This window comes from Morchella sextelata (assembly GCF_020137385.1).
Source record: "Morchella sextelata strain SCLS chromosome Unknown scls_6, whole genome shotgun sequence".
NCBI classification, from domain to species: domain Eukaryota; kingdom Fungi; phylum Ascomycota; class Pezizomycetes; order Pezizales; family Morchellaceae; genus Morchella; species Morchella sextelata.
Window position 1 is genome coordinate 2,087,901 of NW_025408621.1, and position 23,116 is coordinate 2,111,016.

The 23,116-nt window shown below is 47.9% G+C and overlaps 2 protein-coding genes across 2 annotated transcripts; both read left to right on the forward strand.

Annotated features, from left to right (window-relative positions):
- Positions 1 to 12,504: 12,504 nt before the first annotated feature.
- H6S33_011660 (uncharacterized protein) lies at positions 12,505 to 13,140 on the forward strand (the record flags this gene model as incomplete). Its single annotated transcript, XM_044843046.1, has 1 exon — positions 12,505 to 13,140. One exon carries the CDS (start codon positions 12,505 to 12,507, stop codon positions 13,138 to 13,140), a length of 636 nt encoding a protein of 211 aa, XP_044696428.1.
- Positions 13,141 to 13,197: 57 nt separating this feature from the next.
- Positions 13,198 to 13,734, forward strand: H6S33_011661 (uncharacterized protein; the record flags this gene model as incomplete). The annotated part of the gene is made up of 1 exon (XM_044843047.1): positions 13,198 to 13,734. One exon carries the CDS (start codon positions 13,198 to 13,200, stop codon positions 13,732 to 13,734), a length of 537 nt encoding a protein of 178 aa, XP_044696429.1.
- Positions 13,735 to 23,116: the final 9,382 nt, after the last annotated feature.

The window sequence follows — 23,116 nt, forward strand, 5'->3', positions numbered from 1 at the left end:
TCTCGGGTTTAAGGTGAACATGATTCTCATCAAGTACCTTTAGAACCTTCCGAATATGGTCTTTGTGCTCCGACAGAGTTTCCGAATAGATCAGGATATCATCCAGATATGCCGTTACAAATTGATCGAGGTAAGGACGTAGGATATCATTGATCCAATGTTGGAATGTGGCAGGGGCATTCGCTAATCCAAACGGCATTACAGTATACTCGAAATGTCCATAACGAGTCCTGAACGCCGTCTTCCATTCGTCTCCCTCGGCTACCCTGATTTGGTTATATCCCCAACGTAGATCCAGCTTGGTATAGTATTGCGCTTTTGACAACTTAGCCAGGGTTTCCTTTAACAATGGTAACGGATATCGATTTTTGACCGTGATTGCATTGAGACCTCGATAATCCACGCAGAGCCGGAGAGTCCCATCACTTTTCTTTACGAACAGTATGGGTGCTCCCGCTGGCGACTCACTGGCCCGAATAAATCCCTTAGGTAGGTTTTCGTCAAGGTATTCCCGTAGTGCTTTTAGTTCGGTTTGGGAGAGGCCATATATCGGTCCATAGGGAGGTCGTTTACCTTCCTTCAATACTATCTCAATATCATGGGATGGTCGATGGGGCGGCAGGACAGAAGCGTCATATTCTTGGAACATGTGGAGACGATGGTGGAACTCCTTTGGTACTAGTTGCTTGACGTCGACGGTGGATTTCTCAACTGCTGCAACGACAACAGTATGATGTTCCGGTAGAGGGATCGATATTCCATGGGCAGTGACTGTCGTCCCACTGAGTGAACAGCGTTGACAACAGCTTCGAGAGTCAAAAACAAGTAAATTTTCCTTCGGCCGAATCGTAACATCGTGACGTCGCATCCAAGGTATTCCCATCACAATTGGATAGTGTCCCAGCTTCGTTACAAAACATGATGCAGTCTCCCGATGACCATGGATATCCAGCGATACATTGACAATATGGGTGATCTTTCCTGATTGAATAGGCCTCCCATCCATAACATCTACCTGACGAGGTACTTTAAGGTGGGTCATTGTGAGATTATTGTGGCGTACAAAAGATTCGTCAATAAAAGCATATCCAGAGGCTCCGGTATCAATAAGGGCATAGGTGGGTATAAAAGAGTCAGGATTCTGAGAAACCGAACAGGTAACGACAAGAGGGTCTTCGGACATCTTGTCCTCAGACATGGTGACGGCAGAGACAGCGGGGACAACAGGAACAATAGGGACAGGTGGCGGGGCTAGCCCCTTTGGTTTGCCATTTTTTACCAAAGGGGCTGACCTTTTAACGCTGGCTTTGGGGACACATTTTCAATTGGCTTTTCTCGCCAATTGCTGATGGTACGGGGATATTTGGAATGGGGGGTGAGGTAGCGAGACTTGGAAACATGGCGAGATTGGGTTTTAACTTTAGCGGCAGAGACGGAGACACGGGAGCGAAGATCGGCAATGGTGGCATTGGCTTGAACTTCCCAGGCTTTTGCAACAGAAGTGATGTGAAGAATCTCATCTTCAACATCAGCGAGGTTTTCATCGGCAATGGCGAGACTTTCCTGGTGTAGTGCCAGACGGAACCGAAGCTCTTCTTCTTCAGCTTGCGATTCTTCCAGCTCAATCTTTAAAGCAACAATAACCTCGTCGCGACCTCGGATGATCTCGGTAGAATCTTCCTGGTTATCGCACAAGGTTTGCCAAAAATCTGCAGCCTTTTCGTTGGCTGCTTCTAGTTCTGTGGTGAGGCCTGCAATGACCTCTTCCTGAGCCGTGTCGATAACGGGTTCTAGTGGTGCGGGGGTGTCAAGAGGCTTGGTGAGAGCCTCCAAACACTCAGCAATAAGACCGTGAGCCTCCGTAAGTTCTTCGCCGAAGTCTATATCGGCTGGGAGGGGACCATAGGTGGTCAGAAATTCTGAAAGACGCTGCAACAGCGTATCCTGAGTGGTGTCGGACATAGTCACGACCAGAGCTAAGCAAGGTGGTGTTGTATCGGTTGGCTGTAGAAGGATGCAACCTAAGTCTAACGGGGACTATGGGCGTAGGAACTATGAAGCCAAGGAATACAACCGAGGCGAAGACGTAGACGTAGGAGGTTCGTGGACTATGGACTATGGGGCCGAAGGGTACACCTAAGGCAAGAACGGGGACTGTGGACTATGGACTATGGATGGTTGTACCTGGTCTAGTATACCGGGCAAACCCTATGACGTAGCGCGAACTAAATAGTATTCGTAACTGTGAAGTACAGAGGTTGCATAAAGAGAAAAGGAAAAGAAAGAGAAACAAGAAATCACGAGACAACGCCCCCCTTATATATCCATACCCTATCCCAATGCTGACTCATACTCTCGCATAACAGAAACAGAAAGAACATAATAGAAACCCGCTTCGCTAAACCCAACCACACTGCATAACCCTTCCTCTTCGTACCCTAACACCTCGCATAACCAAACCACATGGCTGCCGTTACAGTCACTCGACCGAATACAATACAGTGATGAGTATGTTGAGCAAAAAGACGTAGCCGACGCCAAGCAAGTGCTTAGTCATCTGACAATCCAAGTCGCGTCCGACCTCATCTCCTCTCCTCTATCCAATCTGAAGGCGAGTACACAATCTCTGTTGCTCGCTTGGCCTATGACGACTCTAGTAAACGGACTGGATCGACGGAACACAAATAGCAGTAAAGCCCGGACAGGAAGGGTGCGGGATCGAAGCCTTTTTCGTCTCCTGCCATTGCCCACCCTCCGGGAACGCGAGCTTGCTGGGGACGCCAACTCGGACTTGAGAGGGTTTTGACTTGACCGCCCTCGACTACCCGCATACGATTTAGTGAAACGGCGTGAATCTGTATTATGGTGGAGTTGAGGCTAACTCTTGGATTTTAGGATTTCTACTAGCATGGCGACTGAATGTCCATCGTTTGTCTTCGCGTCGTTGGCCTATATCTATCGGTCGGTGTACATTTCGAATCAGACCTCAGCAATCTGACCAGAAGGCGAGTAAACAATCTTTGTTGCTCGTTTAGCCCATATGACTCTAGTCGCGTGGACTGCAGCCACGTGACGTAAACCTACAGACACGAAATACCCTCCGTAAGGAAGAAGCGTATTGCGTCGGGGGGATGGGACGACTCCGTTCGAAAAGCTGTATACCCATGCCATTAAGCAGTCGAGCCCGGACAGAGTGATGCGGGAATGAAACTATCGGTCGGAATGACCGCTGCCTGCCAGTCACTCTTCCAGGAGACGAGCTTCTAGAAGACGAGCCCGGACAGGGTGATGCGGGAATGAAACTATCGGTCGGAATGACTGCTGCCTGCCAGTCACCCTTCCAGGAGACGAGCTTCTAGAAGACGAGCTTGCTGGGGATGCCAGACTCGGACTTGAGAGGGTTTTGACTTGACCGCCCTCGACTACCCGCACACGATTTAGTGGAACGGCGTGAATCTGTATTATGGTGGACTTATTCAGGCTAACCCTTGGATTCCAGGAGCTCGGAACAAATCGCGGGACATATCTCCTAGCGTCGTTTGCCTCTAGCTATTGGTCCGTGTACGGATCAATGACATCACGGCAGAAGTTGCCCTCCGAGTCATCTCCCCACTTCCCCTTCCCAAAACTCTCTTATAAAGTTGGTACGTTGCACTGCCCATCCTACCGACAAAGACATCCTTGACAATGCCTCAGCGAGAGAGTCAGTTTCATTTGTCTAACTCCTCCCGTCCCTCGCAAAACACCTACAGAGAAACTTCCTCCCGTCGGAACACCAGGTCGTTTAGCAGGGACAGACGACCGACCACCCAAAGACCTGTCCCTCCTGAACGAACCAGGCGTCTTTACGCATTTCCCCAGAGACAGAGGGAAAAGGCCCACAACCATCGACCTTACATTTGTAAAAGGCCCAATACTCGATCACAACCTACGATGGAGCACTGAACCCTACGGAGCGGGCTCAGACCATGGGAGAACCTCCGTTCACTTACACTTGGAGAAACCACCTTTTGTACCAAGACGAATGTGGCGACAAACAGACTGGAAACTATTGAAAAACCACATGTCAAACATTTCCATCCCTGCAGAGGCATGGGAAACCAAGGAACTAACGGAACAGACTGTTGATTTCTTTCTAGATCTGGTCAGGTCAACAGTCAACATAGTAACACCGCTCTCGAAGGAGGGGGTAAGAGCCAACTCCTGGTGGTCAGATGAAATGAAACAAATGAAGGCAAAAGTTAATGCAGCAGAAAGGAAGGCGAGGAACACAAGGAAACCCAGTCACGTGGAGGAACACCGGAAGGCTTATAGAGAATGGACAGTCATGATCCGGAAAGCAAAAGCGGACCAGCGGGAAAAGACGATGAACGAGGCGAAAGGTAGTGAAGTCTGGAGAATCCTAAACGTAGGAAGAAGAAGAGACACAATCATACCAACCATACAAGGTGAAGAAACGTTCACGGGGAAGTGCCAAGCTCTAAGAGCCCAACTTTTCCCCTCGAAACGGACGTCCCCCGACCACCCCCCCCTAAACATTAGACCCCCTTCTTTTGACCTTAGCAACACCTTCGACATAGTCACCCCCGAAGAACTTAATAAAGCAATTGACTCCTGTCCAGCGCACTCAGCGACCGGCCCGGATGGCATTCCTTATACCTTTATTAAAGCAATAGTCAAAGCAAACACAACTCTAATCCAAGATATGTTCTCCGCCATGCTCCGACACGGCGTACACCCAGCGGAATGGAAAATAGCTAAGTGTATCCCGATCCCGAAACCCGGTAAAGCAAACTATCACGAAGCAAAAGCCTACCGGCCCATCTCCCTTCTACAATGCTTCAGCAAAATCCTGGAGAAGATAGTGGCCCAAAGACTCTGCACCGCCGGAGAAATCCTAGGCACACTCTCAGCAAATCAATTCGGAGGAAGACCAACCATCTCGGCAATCGACGCCCTGCTGAGAACCTTAACGCCAATACAACAAAACCTACTACTGAAAAACAGTACCGGAATCGCTCGGCGAGACAGACCAGCGATCCTAACCAACGATATCCAAGGAGCATTTAACTGCGTTGACCACCTACTCCTCGCGGAAATCATGCAACAACAAAAATTCCCTACCTATTTAACAGAATGGTGCAAGGAATTCAATACCGGCAGAAAACTACAGTTTCAATTCAACCATGAGCTAGAAGAGCCACAGCCCTATGATTCTGGAGTGCCGCAAGGTAGCCCCATGTCCCCGGTGCTATTTATGATCTATGCTGGAGTAATCCTGGACCCAACAACCAGCCCGAAAGAGTTGGACACTACTTACATCGATGACGACGCGCTGGTACAAATATCCAAAACACCAGGCTTCACAATCAAGAGAATGGAGGAACGAATGAGAGAGAGACTAATAAAAGCTGAACCACTCCAAATTAAATACGACCCGGATAAATCCGATCTGATCTTCTTCCGACCCACCACATCATCCACACAACAACCACGACTTCCGGTCAAAGTTAACAATATCAATATACACCCCAAGGAAAGACTGAAATATGTAGGAGTCTGGATAGATCCGACCCTCTCCTTCCGGCCCCACATCGAAGCAGCGATCGCAAAAGGCCTTAAAGCCCTCCACCAGATTCGGTACACCGCCCGCCTGCCAGGAATAACGGTTAAAACAATCCATCACATTATAACACAAGGCTTCCTCCCAAGTCTACTCTACGGATCCGAGGCTTGGTGGACTGGCGCAGACCACATTATAAGATCCCTTGAACCACTATACAATGAAGCGGCCCGGGTCATCACCGGCCTACCACGATGGACCAAAAGAACTAAACTCCTCCGAGAAGCAGGCTTACCCCCCTTAGAACATCTCCTGACATATCGCTCAAGAAAGTATGGAACTAGAATACTCTGCACTGACGCAACCCATCCCAACAACGAATCTCTGATCGAGCTCCTCCCATACAGAGAAGCAAATATCAAAGGAACAGGCTTACACCGAATCGCCTCCCTACTACTCCCATACCAGACCCCCGGAAATGCGAGAGATAAGTGGAACCAAAACAAACTACTATGCGACCACCTGTTGGAAGAATGGAACACACAGTCAATACCGAACTACCATCATCGGGGGGAATTCCGCCCCCCTCCCAAGATAGCGAAACTCACCCTTACGGAAGCAAAAAAAGTATTTCGGATCCGGTGCCAAACCACCCGAGTCGACAAACACGCAGTATACACAGACCCCGAACCATGCCAGTGTGGGGTGGAAAATTCAGCAAAACATATACTTATGGAATGCCCAGCATGGGCCCGAATCCGCGCCCCTCTAATAGAGAAGATCCCCGGAGCGATGACCTGGGAAAACTGGATGTTTACAAACCTGAGAACGGACCTCATCCTACAATTTGCGAAACAATCTCAACTCTCGAAATGGTACGAGTCGGCGGAGGCGGAGGCGGACCTGGAAGAGGGGATGGAAGAAAATGACCGGGAACGGGATTAAGAAGGGGAGTTTCCTTTTACTCTTTAAAAATTGTTTTTTATTTTCTTTTCTTTGACTTGATGGATCCAGCGCTCGAGTCCGCTGAGATAAGTTATTTCTCCTTGTCGTTGGATTTTCTGGTTGAAGGGTTGTTCTGGATTCTCCTTGTTATTGTTTGGGCTTGCTTGTGCTTGTTTTGTTTTTGTGTTTTGTTTTTGTTTTTGTTTGTTTGCGTTTGTGTTTGTTGTTTTTCTTTCTTTCTTTCTTTTGTTCGGTTCGGTTCGTGTTTTTAGGCGGTTGGGTCGGTGTGCGATAAGTCTTGTACTTCAAAGCAATATAAGTTTCTTCTTCTTCTTCTGTATTCTCCTTGCTCGCTAAGGCTCGCAAAACTTCCTGACAATAAACCTCGCTTCAAAAACACTTTATTTTTATTCCTCTCGGTTTACCCTGATATACCATACCAGGCTGAGCCACTTTGCCCCCGATCGTACGGTCGCGTTTTGTTGTTTCAAGCGAAAGAAACCTACGAAAACTGGCTTCTAGCGAAGAATTCTCCAGCCTTGACCTCCCAAAGGGAAGGAAAAGAAACCTTTCGGAAACATCACTTTACGCCGCCAGAAGAACTGGACACTCAGTCATGTCGCAGCAAGCTTCGCTCCAGTCCTTTTTCACTCAGTCTTCCCAGCAAGGGACAGCCCCCTCGCAGAACAGGAATACTCAGATTCCTGACCCAACCCCATCCGGAGCTCAGGAACAGGAATTCTCCTCGACCTTTGCAACAGAATCCGACTACAACGACCCCTATCAACCAAGAGTTGACTACCTCTACCCGAGTATTGTTCCCCCTGACACTCACACCCAAACGGACCTCAACTATATTACCTGGGCCATCAGACATGCCACCAGCCGGATCTGCCCGCCCTCCGACAGGATTGAAATCCTCGAAGAGCAAACGACTACACTCCGGAGAACAGTGGATACACTGAAACATCAAATCGAGGCGCAGACAAACATGATCACCAATATGCATTCGGCGATCCACGCGCTCCTCAATAAACAACCACAACCGCAGCAACCGCAGCAACCGCAACAACAGCAACAACAACAACAACAGCGAAAACCACAACAACCGCAAGGACAGAGAATGCCCCCTCCAGCGGTCCCACAAACAGTTCCCCAAGCAGCGCCACAGGCAGCTCCTCAGGCCCCCCCACCCGCACCCCCCCAACAAGCCCCACCCCGTGGATGGAAGGCAGGCACCTGGGCCGCCGTGGCCTCGGCACCCGGTCCTGCCCAAGGAAAATTCCAGGTTGTCGAGAGAAAGAAAAAGTCCACAAAGCCAAAAGCGGACCCCCTCTTCAAACCAGAGTACACCAAAATCAACAGGGAGATCATTGTTGAAACCACTGCCCCATCCGATGTCAACCCCTCCGAGATCAGGACCCTCGTCAATGCAAGAATCCAAGACGAGTCCTGCCACTTCATCTCAGCAAGAAGAACACCCAAGGACAACTTCATCTTGGAAACAAAATTCGTTACCCCTGCAACAAAGGCAATGGAATATGCCAAAGAAATTGAGGAGGCCCTCCTCACCCTACAGGTACCGGTCGCTGGCATCCGCGCTAACTCTAAATGGTCAAAGTTTCTCCTCCATGGAATCCCCACAACGGTCGGGGAGGGCATCGAGGCGGGACAATTGGTAGCATCAGAAATCAGAAGCAACTATGGAGAGAACTTCCAACTTGCCCAGGTTCCCCGCTGGATCTCCAGAGCAGAGACTCGAATGGAGAAAACCCACTCGTCAATGGTCATCGCGCTCCCAGGACAAATTACAATGGAAACACTAGGAGTTAAATTCCTATCCCTCTTCAACCGAAACTGCCACATCGAGGCTTTCCTCCCAACCTTCCCGGATATCCAGTGTGCGAAGTGCCTCGAATACGGCCACCGCCAGGAGAAATGTAAGAACAATGGGAAATGCGGCCACTGCGCCGGAGATCACCTCACCAGTTTCCACCCATGTAATGAATGCCAGGGAGGATATAGATGCACCCATACTCCAATCAGATGTCTGAACTGCAAAGGAGCTCATAAGGCCTCCGACCCAGCATGCCCCGAAAGGGCCAAGCGCCGATTCCTCAACAATGGGAAGGAAAATGCCCCACCCGCTCAAGACCCACCGGTCGCACCCGTTCAAGAGTTGCTTCCAATAGTTCAAGTACCAGCTACCGCCCCGGTTGGAGCCACACCCGTTCCCGAAGACGACCAACACATGACAAATAATGCTTAAGCCTCGAACCACCGCGCTCGCACACCAACTCAATTGTGCACGGAGCGAACTTATTACCAAGGCGGCGGTAGAAGAAGCGGAAATAGACGCTAGGATTTATTTTCTATTATTACAAGAACCATGGACCTCAGCAGAGGGATACCCACCAGAATCAAATCTCTTTTATATCTTCACAGCCAGTAACACCAACACAAAATGTGCAACATATGTCCGCAAACATGCCAACCTCAAACCAAAACACCACTATACACATGATCATTTCATAGTATCGATTACGGTAGAAATCCAGAACAAGAAAACCCAAATCCTAAATATATACTCCCCAGGCCGAAGCGGCCCCTTTGCCCAAGTAGCAAGTACAATCCAAACCCTTGACAATTGCCTAGTAATGGGAGACTTCAATTGCCACCACCAAATGTGGTATGGAGTAAATTCACATGAATACAGAAACAATATTCGAGCAGACCGCGTCAATGGTGCACGGCTAAAACGATGGATAACCCGACAGAAACTGACCCTCCTGAACGAACCAGGCTTCTTTACGCATTTCCCCAGAGACAGAGGGAAAAGGCCCACAATCATCGACCTTACATTTGTAAAAGGACCAACACTCGACCACAACCTACGATGGAGCACCGAACCCTATGGAGCAGGCTCAGATCATGGGAGAACCTCCGTTCACTTACACTTGGAAAAACCACCTTTTGTACCTAGACGAATGTGGCGACAAACAGACTGGAAGCTATTGGAGAACCACATGTCAAATATTTCCATCCCTGCAGAGGCATGGGAAACCAAGGAACATACGGAACAAACTGTCGATTTCTTCCTAGAACTGGTCAGGTCAACAGTCAGCATAGTAACACCACTCTCGAAGGAGGGGGTAAGAGCCAACTCCTGGTGGTCAGATGAAATGAAACAAATGAAGGCAAGGGTAAATGCAGCAGAAAGGAAAGCGAGAAACACAAGGAAACCCAATCACGTGGAGGAACACCGGAAGGTTTGCAGGGAATGGACAGTCATGATCCGGAAAGCAAAAGCGGACCAGCGGGAAAAAATGATGAACGAGGCGAAAGGTAGTGAAGTCTGGAGAATCCTAAACGCAGGAAGGAGAAGAGACACAATCATACCAACCATACAAGGTGAAGAAACGTTTGCGGGGAAGTGTCAAGCTCTAAGAGCCCAACTTTTCCCCTCGAAACGGACGTCCCCCGACCATCCCCCCCTAAACATTAGACCCCCCTCTTTTGACCTTAGCAACACCTTCGACATAGTTACCCCCGAAGAACTCAATAAAGCAATCGACTCCTGTCCAGCGCACTCGGCGACCAGCCCGGATGGCATCCCTTATACCTTTATTAAAGCAATAGTCAGAGCAAACACAAATCTAATTCAAGACATGTTCTCCGCCATGCTCCGGCACGGTGTACACCCAGCGGAATGGAAAATAGCTAAGTGTATCCCGATCCCGAAACCCGGTAAAGCAAACTATTATGAAGCAAAAGCCTACCGGCCCATTTCCCTTCTACAATGCTTCAGCAAAATCCTGGAAAAGATAGTGGCCCAAAGACTCTGCACCGCTGGAGAAATCCTAAGTACACTCTCAGCGAACCAATTTGGAAAAAGACCAACCATCTCGGCAATAGATGCCCTCCTGAAGACCTTAACACCAATACAACAAAACCTACTTCTGAAAAACAGTACCGGAATCGCCCGGCGAGACAGACCAGCGATCCTAACCAACGACATCCAAGGAGCATTTAATTGTGTCGACCACCTACTCCTCGTGGAAATCATGCACCAACAAAAATTCCCCACCTATCTGACAGAATGGTGCAAGGAATTCAACACCGGCAGAAAACTACAGTTCCAATTTAACCATGAGCTAGAGGAACCACAGCCCTATGACTCTGGAGTGCCGCAAGGTAGCCCCATGTCCCCGGTACTATTTATGATCTATGCCGGAGTAATACTGGACCCAACTAGCAGCCCAAAAGAGATGGACACAACTTATATCGATGACGATGCGCTGGTGCAAATATCTAAAACACCAGGCTTTACAATCAAGAGAATGGAGGAACGAATGAGAGAAAGACTAATTAAAGCTGAGCCACTCCAAATCAAATACGACCCGGATAAATCAGATCTGATCTTCTTCCGGCCCACTACATCATCCACACAACAACCACGTCTTCCGGTTAAAGTTAACAACATCAACATATACCCCAAGGAGAGGCTGAAATACGTAGGAGTCTGGATAGATCCGACCCTCTCCTTCCGGCCCCACATCGAAGCAGCGATTGCAAAAGGCCTTAAAGCCCTCCACCAGATTCGAAACACCGCCCACCTGCCAGGCATAACAGTTAAAACAATCCACCACCTCATAACACAAGGCTTCCTTCCAAGTCTGCTATATGGGTCCGAGGCTTGGTGGACTGGCGCAGACCACATCATTAGATCCCTCGAACCACTATATAATGAAGCGGCCCGGGTCATCACTGGCCTACCACGATGGACCAAGAGAGCTAAACTCCTTCGAGAAGCAGGCCTACCCCCTCTAGAACATCTCCTCACTTACCGCTCAAGGAAGTACGGAACCAGAATACTCTGCACCGATGCAACCCACCCCAACAACGAATCCCTGATCGAGCTCCTCCCATACAGAGAAGCAAATATCAAAGGGACAGGCCTACACCGAATCGCCTCCCTCCTACTCCCATATCAAACTCCCGGAAATGCGAGAGACAAGTGGAATCAAAATAAACTACTACGCGACCACCTGTTGGAAGAATGGAATATTCAACCAATACCGAACTACCATCACCGGGGGGAATTCCGCCCCCCTCCTAAGATTGCAAAACTCACCCTTACGGAAGCAAAAAAAGTTTTTCGAATCCGGTGTCAAACTACCCGAATCGACAAACATGCAGTACATACAGATCCCGAACCATGCCAGTGTGGTATGGAAAACTCAGCAAAACATATACTTATGGAATGTCCAGCGTGGGCTCGAATCCGCGCCCCTCTGACAGAGAAGATCCCCGGAGCGATGACCTGGGAAAACTGGATGTTTACAAACTTGAGAACGGATCTCATCCTACAATTTGCAAAAAACTCTCAACTCTCGAAATGGTACGAGTCGGCGGAGGCGGAGGCGGACCTGGAAGAGGGGATGGAAGAAAATGATTAGGGACGGGATCAGGAAGGGTAGTTTCCTTTTACCTTTAAAAATTTTCGGTTTTATTTTCTATTTTGATGGATCCAGCGCTCGAGTCCGCTGAGATATGTTATTTCTCCTTGTCGTTGGGTTTTCTGGTTGAGTGTTGTTCTGGAATTTCCCGGTTATTGTTCGTGTTTGTTTGTGTTTGCTTTGTTCTTGTTCTTGTTTGTTTGCGTTTGTGTTTGTTGTTTTTTCTTTTGTTCGGTTTGTGTTTTAGGCGGTCGGGTCGGCGTGCGATAAGTCTTGTACTTCAAAGCAATATAAGTTTCTTCTTCTTCTTCTTCTGTATTTATTCCACGAATACTACTTTTGTTCTACGCTACGTCATAGGGCTCATCTTGGATCTCAGATCAGGATTGAACCGCCTCATAGTCCATAGTTACGAACACCTTCTACTACATTCTTGCCTCGGTTGTATTCCTTGGCACTATAGTCCATCGTTCATAGACCCACGTTATACGTAGGTTGCGTCCCCTATCGCCAACCAATACAACACCATAGTTTACAATGTCGGGACACGCTACTATTGATTATCAACAGCTCAGCAACAGCCTCCGAACCTTTTTTCAAGAACATCCACAGGTCAATGATGTTATCGGAGCCGAAGCCTATGCACTTCTCCAACAGTGTCAACATGGTCTTGCTCAGTATGCAACGGATTTACAAGAGATAGAAGCGGAGGCTGAAAGGGCGAGAAGAATGTTTGAACGAGATCTTGCTGCTGCCCGAGCCCAACAAACTGCTGTCCAAGCTGTTGCCCCTGAGGGAGCACCTGTCGGAGACAATGCTCCACCTGCACCCCCAGTACCACTCACTACAGATACTACCTATCGGTCAGAAAAGCTTCCGGATCCTGAGGTGTTCAGGGGGGATCGTGATCGAGAAAGACTACACCTATTCAAGCAACAAATGAAAATCAAGCTATTGGGAAATGCCGATCGCTACCCCACCCTACAGTCGAAATTATCCTATGCATTCAGTAGATTGGAAGGCGTTGCTGCCAATCAGTTCTTACAGTATGTCGGGAAAGGAGAGATTACCTTGCCCTCTATGAGACGATTTTATGAGATATTGGACACTGCTTTTGGGGACCCCGATCGGATGCGTACGGCTAGGAGGAACCTTCGGAACATCCGCCAATGAAATCGAACGTTCGCCGACTATTTCGCTGAGTTTCAACGGTATGCTGCTGAGTCGGGTATGGACGAAGCCTCTCGGATCGAGGCTTTGATGGAAGGTATTAATGGGGAACTCGATGAATCAATGATACACCATGACACTCCTGCGACGGTAGATGCCTGTGCGACACTCTTACAACGGTTGGATAATCTTCGTCGTGCGGCGGAGGCTAAACGAGGAAATAAAAAGCCTTGGAGTGTTACTACTACCCCGGCTCCTCGTCCCCCACCAGCAAATCCTGTTCCTGCTCCCCGTGCTGCCGCCCCAGCCACTAATGTACCTGCTACGGAAAGTCATCCCTCGTCCCGTCCGGGAGGTGATGTACCAATGGATCTGTCTGGAGGACGTCGTCGCTCCTCTCCTGCCGAAAGAAATGCCCGCTTAGTTGAGGGCCGATGTTTCTATTGCGGAGGTGTTGGGCATATGGTTAGGGATTGCCCCCAAGCGAGGGCAAGTGGAAATCAACCAAGAAGACCTGTGATGAGGGGAGCAGCATTGACGGTGGAGGAAAATGATGGAAGTGATAATGAGTCGGCAAAAGATTTGTCCCTGCACTAAGTGGCTTAGCACAGGGACCGTTTAGGGATTTTTCTAGGATGTGTATTTCTGGTTTTTCGGTATCAGAGGAGGAAATGGATGGAAATCAACTTGTAGTAACTTGTTCGATTTCACAAAATAAAAATTCTTTCATCCCCACCTACGCTCTTATTGATACCGGAGCATCAGGATACGCTTTCATTGATGAATCTTTTGTACGCCACAATAATCTTACAATGACCCCCCTCAAAATACCTCGCCATGTGGACGTTATAGACGGAAGACCTATTAAATCAGGGAAAATTACCCATATTGTCGATGTCTCGCTGGACATTCATGGTCATAAAGAGACTGCGCCATGTTTTGTAACAAAGTTAGGACATTATCCGATTGTGATGGGGATACCTTGGATGCGACGTCATGACGTTACGATTCGACCAAAGGAAAACCTACTTATTTTTGATTCTCGAAGCTGTTGTCAACACTGTTCACTTGATGGGACTACAGTTATTGTTCATGGCATCTCAATTCCTTTACCGGAACACCATACAGTTATCGTTTCAGCAACCGAGAAATCTACCATTGACATTAAACAACTAGTACCAAAGGAATTTTACCGTCATCTCCATATGTTCGAAGAATATGACGCTTCAATTCTTCCACCACATCGACCATCCCATGATATCGAAATAGTATTAGAAGAAGGCAAACGACCACCATATGGACCTATATATGGGTTGTCTCAAATCGAGTTGAAAGCACTACGGGAATATCTTGACGAAAATTTACCTAAAGGATTTATTCGGGCTAGTGAGTCACCAGCGGGAGCACCTATATTGTTTGTAAAGAAAGACGATGGAACCCTTCGACTTTGTGTTGATTATCGAGGTCTAAATGCAATTACAATCAAGAATCGATACCCACTACCATTGTTAAAGGAAACTCTAGCCAAGTTGTCAAGAGCACAATACTATACTAAGTTGGATTTACGCTGGGGATATAATCAAATCAGAATAGCGAAAGGGGACGAATGGAAGACGGCATTCCGGACTCGATATGGACATTTTGAATATACAGTAATGCCGTTTGGATTAGCTAACGCCCCTGCTACCTTTCAACATTGGATCAATGATCTCTTACGTCCCTACCTCGATCAATTCGTAACGGCATATTTAGACGATATCCTTATTTACTCCGAGACTCTATCGGAACATAAAGAACATATTCGAAAGGTTCTAAAGGTACTTGATGAGAATCATGTTCACCTTAAACCTGAAAAATGTGAATTTATGGTTCAAGAGACGAAATATCTTGGTTTGATTCTTACCCCGAATGGGAATAGAATGGACCCAAAGAAAGTTATCGATGTTTTGGAATGGTCTACACCGATGAATCTCCATGATGTTCAAGTATTTCTAGGATTTGCAAATTTCTATCGACGATTCATTCTAGGATATTCGAAAATTGTTGCTCCACTTACAGCCTTGACCAAGAAAAACGTTAAATTTGAATGGACGGATGATAGGGAGGAAGCATTTCAAACTTTGAAAAAGATGTTTACCACGGCACCGACACTAGTTCATTTTAATCCGGACCGAAAGATTGTGATAGAAACCGATGCGTCTGATTATGTTTCAGCAGGAATCCTATCTCAACGAGACGACGAAGGAATCCTACATCCAGTTGCTTTCTTCTCTAAGAAACATTCTCCTGCAGAGTGCAACTATGAAATCTATGATAAAGAACTTTTAGCAATCATACGATGCTTTGAAGAATGGCGACATCACCTGGAGGGAGCTCAATTCCCAATCGAAGTTTTTAGCGACCATCGAAATCTTGAATATTTTATGACAACAAAATTGTTAAATCGCCGACAAGCGCGGTGGTCCGAATTCCTTTCACGCTTCGATTTCGTTATACAATTTTGGCCAGGAAAACAAGGAGCGAAACCAGATGCATTGACTAGAAGGTCAGGTGACCTATCTAAAGAGGGGGATGAACGGTTGATGCATCAGAGTCAGGTGATTTTGAAGCGAAAAAATTTAGATATCAAGCTAAGTTTGTTCGCGGGTTCTTTGTCAAATGAATCCGCTGAAGGAGCGTTTACTGTAGAGGAGTTATTTTCAAAAGCTTACCAAGTTGATAGTTTCCCAAACAAGATCCTCGCTATGCTTCGGAACGGCGTTCGCCATTCGAATAAAATTTCACTTGCCGAATGTACGGAAGATAACAACGGTCGGCTACTTTATCGAGGCGCGCTATATGTACCAGACGACAATGACCTTCGACTAAGGCTTTTAAAAGAACATCATGATAAACCATCCGCAGGACATCCGGGTAGGGCAAAGACATTGGGACTTCTAAACCGAGAATATTATTGGCCACAAATGCGAAAGGATGTCGACCAGTACGTTAGGAATTGCAATGTATGTACTCGTAGTAAGGCACCACGCAACGCACCTTATGGAGTACTCCGTCCTATGCCGATACCTGAGGGACCGTGGATGGATATATCGATGGATTTTGTTACCGATCTTCCTGAGAGCGATGGATACAATGCAATCTTGGTTGTGGTGGATAGATTAACTAAAATGTGACATTTAATACCAACGATTAAAGAGGCAGATTCAAAGGAAGTAGCAAGGCTATATATTGATAATGTTTGGAAGCTACATGGATTACCTGATACTATTGTATCTGATCGAGGGACACAGTTCGTTGCGGAGCTTTGGAAATCGCTTTGTGATCGGTTGGAAATATCACCGAAATTCTCTACCGCATTTCATCCTCAGACAGATGGACAGACGGAAAGAATTAACGCCATAATGGAACAATACCTCCGAAGCTATGTATCTTATCAACAGGATGATTGGGCTCGATTGTTACCAATGGCCGAATTCGCGACAAACAACCATACTTCGGAAACAACAAAAGTCTCTCCTTTTTATGCTAATTCGGGAAGAAATCCAAGGATGACTTTCGGTCCTTTGGAACATGGTCGAACGACAGCGGAAGACCAAGCTAATAGCATTGCACGGGAAATGAAAGAGATAGTGGGATTCCTAAAAGACGAGATGTTCCGAGCACAAAGAATACAAGAAGAAGCCGCCAATGCGAACCGAACTCCAGCCCCTCGCTACAATTTGGGAGATAAAGTTTTCCTATCGACACGCCATATTCTAACGAAGTGACCTTCCAAGAAGATCGATTGGAAATGTATCGGACCCTATAACATTAAGCGGATTGTTAACCCCTATGCTTACGAATTGGAACTTCCTCGATCGATGAAAATACATCCATTATTTCATGTCTCATTATTGTCTCCTGAAGCAGGTAATCCTCTACCTGGACAACAACAGTCGCCACCACCTCCGGTTGAGATCGAAGGAGAGGAAGAATGGGAAGTTGAAGATATTTTGAATTCAAGGGAACGAAGAGGAAGGTTTGAGTACTTGGTACGATATACAGGATATGATGAAGCCTCCTGGCAACCATTATCAGACCTTAAACATTCACCTAACATTGTCAAACGATTCCACGAGCGTTATCCAGAGAAACCTAAGCCTACCAGGAGGTAGGCCTTAGAGAGGGGCGTGGTCTGTAACGGCAACTATGGATTTCGGTTAGGTGATGAATTGGAACGGGAAGGGGAGGTATTGCGTAGTCGGATTAGGATTTGTAATTGGAGTTTCTGTTATGTTCTTTTAGTTTCTGTTACGCGAAGGTATTAGTCATCGTTGGACTATGGTTGGATATATAAGGAGGCATTGTCTTGTGTCTTTATATGTTTTCTCTCTTTCCTTCTTTCTTTACGCAACCTCTGCATTCTACTTGCTCGCTAAGGCTCGCAAAGAACTCCCTGATATCAAACCTCGCTTTAAAAACTTCTTATTCTATTCCCCTCGGTTTACCCTGGTATACCATACCAGGTTGAGCCACTTTGTCCCCGATCGTACGGTCGCGTTTTGTTGTTCCAAGCGAAAAGAAACACCACGAAAACTGGCTTCTAGCGAAGAATTCTCCAGCCTTGACCTCCCAAAGGGAAGGAAAAGAAACCTATCCGAAACATCACTTCACGCCGCCGGAAGAACTGGACATTCAATTATGTCGCAACAAGCCTCGCTCCAATCTTTCTTTACTCAGTCTTCCCAGCAAGGGACAGCCCCCCCGCAGAACAGGAACACTCCGGTTCCTGACCCAACCCCATCCGGAGCTCAGGAACAAGAATTCTCCTCGATCTTTGCATCAGAATCCGACTACAACGACCCATACCAGCCGAGAATTGACTACCTCTACCCGAGCGTTGTCCCCCAAGACACTCACACCCAGACGGACCTGAACTATATTACCTGGGCCATCAGACATGCCACCAGCCGAATCTGCCCACCTACCGATAGGATGGAAACCCTCGAAGAGCAAACGACCACACTCCGGAGAACAGTGGATACACTGAAGCACCAAATCGAGGCGCAGACAAGCATGATCACCAGTATGCACTCGGCGATCCACCTTCTCCTTAATAAACAACCACAACCGCAACAACCGCAGCAACCACAACAACAGCAACAACAGCAACAACAGCGAAAACAACAACCGCAGGGACAGAGAATGCCCCCTCCAGCGGTCCCCCAAACAGTTCCCCAAGCAGCGCCTCAGGCAGCTCCTCAGGCCCCCCCACCCGCCCCCCAACAAGCCCCACCCCGTGGATGGAAAGCAGGCACCTGGGCCGCCGTGGCCTCGGCCCCCGGTCCTGCCCAAGGAAATTTCCAGGTTGTTGAGAGAAGAAAGAAGTCTGCAAAGCCAAAAGCGGATCCTCTCTTCAAGCCAGAATATACCAAAATCAACAGAGAAATCATTGTCGAAACCACTGCCCCATCCGACGTCAATCCCTCCGAGATCAGGACCCTAGTCAATTCAAGAATTCAGGACGAATCCTGCCACTTCATTTCAGCAAGGAGAACACCCAAGGATAACTTTATCCTGGAAACAAAGTTTGTCACCCCAGCATCGAAGGCAATGGAATACGCCAAAGAAATCGAGGAGGCTCTCCTCACCCTACAAGTACCAGTCGCTATCATCCGGGCAAACTCCAAATGGTCAAAGTTCCTTATTCACGGAATCCCCACGACGGTCGGAGAAGGCGTCGAGGCAGGCCAACTGGTAGCATCCGAAATTAGAAGCAACTATGGAGAGAACTTCCAACTTGCCCAGGTTCCCCGCTGGATCTCCAGAGCAGAGACTCGAATGGAGAAAACCCACTCATCAATGGTCATCGCGCTCCCAGGACAAGTCACAATGGAAACACTAGGAGTTAAGTTCCTATCCCTCTTTAACCGAAGCTGCCACATCGAGGCCTTCCTCCCAACCTTCCCAGACACCCAATGCGCGAAGTGCCTCGAATACGGTCACCGTCAGGAGAAATGCAAAAACAATGGGAGATGCGGTCACTGTGCCGGAGATCACCTCACCAGCTTCCACCCATGCAATCAATGCCAGGGAGGATATAGATGCACCCACACCCCAATCAGATGTCTGAACTGCAAAGGAATCCATAAGGCCTCCGACCCAGCATGCCCCGAAAGAGTCAAACGCCGATTCCTTAACAAAGGAAAAGAAAACGCCCCACCCGTTCAAGACCCACCGGCCGCACCCGTCCAAGAGTCGATAGTTCAAGTACCAGCCACCGCCCCAGTCGGAGCCACACCCGTTCCCGAAGAAGACCAACCCATGACAAATAATGCTTAGGCCTCGAACCACCGCGCTCGCACACCAACTCAATTGTGCACGGAGCGAACTCATTACCAAGGCGGCGGTAGAAGAAGCGGAAACAGACTCTAGTATTTATTTCCTATTATTACAAGAACCATGGACCTCAGCAGAGGGATACCCACCAGAATCGAACCTCTTTTATATTTTTACAGCCAGCAATACCAACACAAAATGCGCAACATACGTCCGCAAACATGCCAACCTCAAACCAAAACACCACTACACACACGATAATTTCATAGTATCGATTACGGTAGAAATCCAGAACAAGAAAGCCCAAATCCTAAACATATACTCCCCAGGCCGAAGTGGCCCCTTCGCTCAGATAGCAAGTACAATCCAAACCCTTGATAATTGTCTAGTAATGGGAGACTTCAACTGCCACCATCAAATGTGGTACGGAGTAAATTCACATGAATACAGAAACAATATTCGAGCAGACCGCGTCAATGGTGCACGACTAAAACGGTGGATAACCCGACAGAAACTGTCCCTCCTGAACGAACCAGGCGTCTTTACGCATTTCCCCAGAGACAGAGGGAAAAGGCCCACAACCATCGACCTTACATTTGTAAAAGGCCCAATACTCGATCACAACCTACGATGGAGCACTGAACCCTACGGAGCGGGCTCAGACCATGGGAGAACCTCCGTTCACTTACACTTGGAGAAACCACCTTTTGTACCAAGACGAATGTGGCGACAAACAGACTGGAAGCTATTGGAAAACCACATGTCAAACATTTCCATCCCTGCAGAGGCATGGGAAACCAAGGATCTTACGGAACAGACTGTTGATTTCTTTCTAGAACTGGTCAGGTCAACAGTCAGCATAGTAACACCGCTCTCGAAGGAGGGGGTAAGAGCCAACTCCTGGTGGTCAGATGAAATGAAACAAATGAAGGCAAAGGTAAATGCAGCAGAAAGGAAGGCGAGGAACACAAGGAAACCCAATCACGTGGAGGAACACCGGAAGGCTTGCAGGGAATGGACAGTCATGATCCGGAAAGCAAAAGCGGACCAGCGGGAAAAGACGATGAACGAGGCGAAAGGTAGTGAAGTCTGGAGAATCCTAAACGCAGGAAGAAGAAGAGACACAATCATACCAACCATACAAGGTGAAGAAACGTTTGCGGGGAAGTGTCAAGCTCTAAGAGCCCAACTTTTCCCCTCGAAACGGACGTCCCCCGACCATCCCCCCCTAAACATTAGACCCCCCTCTTTTGACCTTAGCAACACCTTCGACATAGTCACCCCCGAAGAACTTAATAAAGCAATCGACTCCTGTCCAGCGCACTCGGCGACCGGCCCGGATGGCATTCCTTATACCTTTATTAAAGCAATAGTCAAAGCAAATACAACTATAATCCAAGACATGTTCTCCGCCATGCTCCGGCACGGCGTACACCCAGCGGAATGGAAGATAGCTAAGTGTATCCCGATCCCGAAACCCGGTAAAGCAAACTATCATGACGCAAAAGCCTACCGGCCCATTTCCCTTCTACAATGCTTCAGTAAAATCCTGGAGAAGATAGTGGCCCAAAGACTCTGCACCGCTGGAGAAATTCTAGGCACACTCTCAGCGAATCAATTTGGAGGAAGACCAACCATCTCGGCAATCGACGCCCTGCTGAGAACCTTAACGCCAATACAACAAAACCTACTACTGAAAAACAGTACCGGAGTCGCGCGGCGAGACAGACCAGCGATCCTAACCAATGATATCCAAGGAGCATTTAACTGCGTCGACCACCTACTCCTCGCGGAAATCATGCAACAACAAAAATTCCCTACCTACTTAACAGAATGGTGCAAGGAATTCAATACCGGCAGAAAACTACAGTTTCAATTCAACCATGAGCTAGAAGAACCACAGCCCTATGATTCTGGAGTGCCGCAAGGTAGCCCCATGTCCCCGGTGCTATTTATGATCTATGCTGGGGTAATCCTGGACCCAACAAGCAGCCCGAAAGAGATGGACACTACTTACATCGATGACGACGCGCTGGTACAAATATCCAAAACACCAGGCTTCACAATCAAGAGAATGGAGGAACGAATGAGAGAGAGACTAATAAAAGCTGAGCCACTCCAAATTAAATACGACCCGGATAAATCCGATCTGATCTTCTTCCGGCCTACCACATCATCCATACAACAACCACGACTTCCGGTCAAAGTTAACAATATCAATATACACCCCAAGGAAAGACTGAAATATGTAGGAGTCTGGATAGATCCGACCCTCTCCTTCCGGCCCCACATTGAAGCAGCGATCGCAAAAGGCCTTAAAGCCCTCCACCAGATTCGATACACAGCCCGCTTGCCAGGCATAACGGTCAAAACAATCCATCATATCATAACACAAGGCTTCCTCCCAAGCCTACTCTACGGATCCGAGGCTTGGTGGACCGGTGCAGACCACATTATAAGATCCCTCGAACCACTATATAATGAAGCGGCCCGGATCATCACCGGCCTACCACGATGGACCAAAAGAGCCAAACTCCTCCGAGAAGCAGGCCTACCCCCCTTAGAACACCTCCTGACATATCGCTCAAGAAAGTACGGAACCAGAATACTCTGCTCCGAGGCAACCCACCCCAACAATGAATCCCTGATCGAGCTCCTCCCTTACAAAGAAGCAAATATCAAAGGAACAGGCCTACACCGAATCGCTTCCCTACTACTCCCATACCAGACCCCTGGAAATGCGAGAGATAAGTGGAACCAAAATAAACTACTACGCGACCACCTGTTGGAAGAATGGAACACACAATCAATACCGAACTACCACCACCGGGGGGAATTCCGCCCCCCTCCCAAGATAGCGAAACTCACCCTTACGGAAGCAAAAAAAGTATTTCGAATCCGGTGCCAAACCACCCGAATCGACAAACACGCAGTATATACAGACCCCGAACCATGCCAGTGTGGTATGGAAAACTCAGCGAAACACATACTCATGGAATGCCCAGCGTGGGCTCGAATCCGTACCCCCCTGATAGAGAAGATCCCCGGAGCGATGACCTGGGAAAACTGGATGTTTACAAACCTGAGAACGGACCTCATCCTACAATTTGCGAAACAATCTCAACTCTCGAAATGGTACGAGTCGGCGGAGGCGGAGGCGGACCTGGAAGAGGGGATGGAAGAAAATGACCGGGAACGGGATTAGGAAGGGGAGTTTCCTTTTTACTCTTTAAAAAATTTTTTTTTTTGATTTGATGGATCCAGCGCTCGAGTCCGCTGAGATATGTTATTTCTCCTTGTCGTTGGGTTTTCTGGTCGAAGTGTTGTTCTGGATTTTCCCTGTTATTGTTTGTGCTCGCTTGTGCTTGTTTTGTTCTTGTTTTTGTTCTTGTTCGTTTGCGTTTGCGTTTGTTGTTTGTTGTTTTTCTTTCTTTCTTTTGTTCGGTTCGGTTTGTGTTTTAGGCGGTTGGGTCGGTGTGCGATAAGTCTTGTACTTTAAAGCAATATAAGTTTCTTCTTCTTCTTCTGCATTCTCCCCGCTCGCCTCTGGCTCGCGGTAGGATTTCTTCCCCCCGAGATGGAGTTATACTGATTCTCGAATTGCTTCGGTCCCTGAACTTCCCTCGCTCGACACCCCCCATTCTTTGCTCGTTCGGTGCCC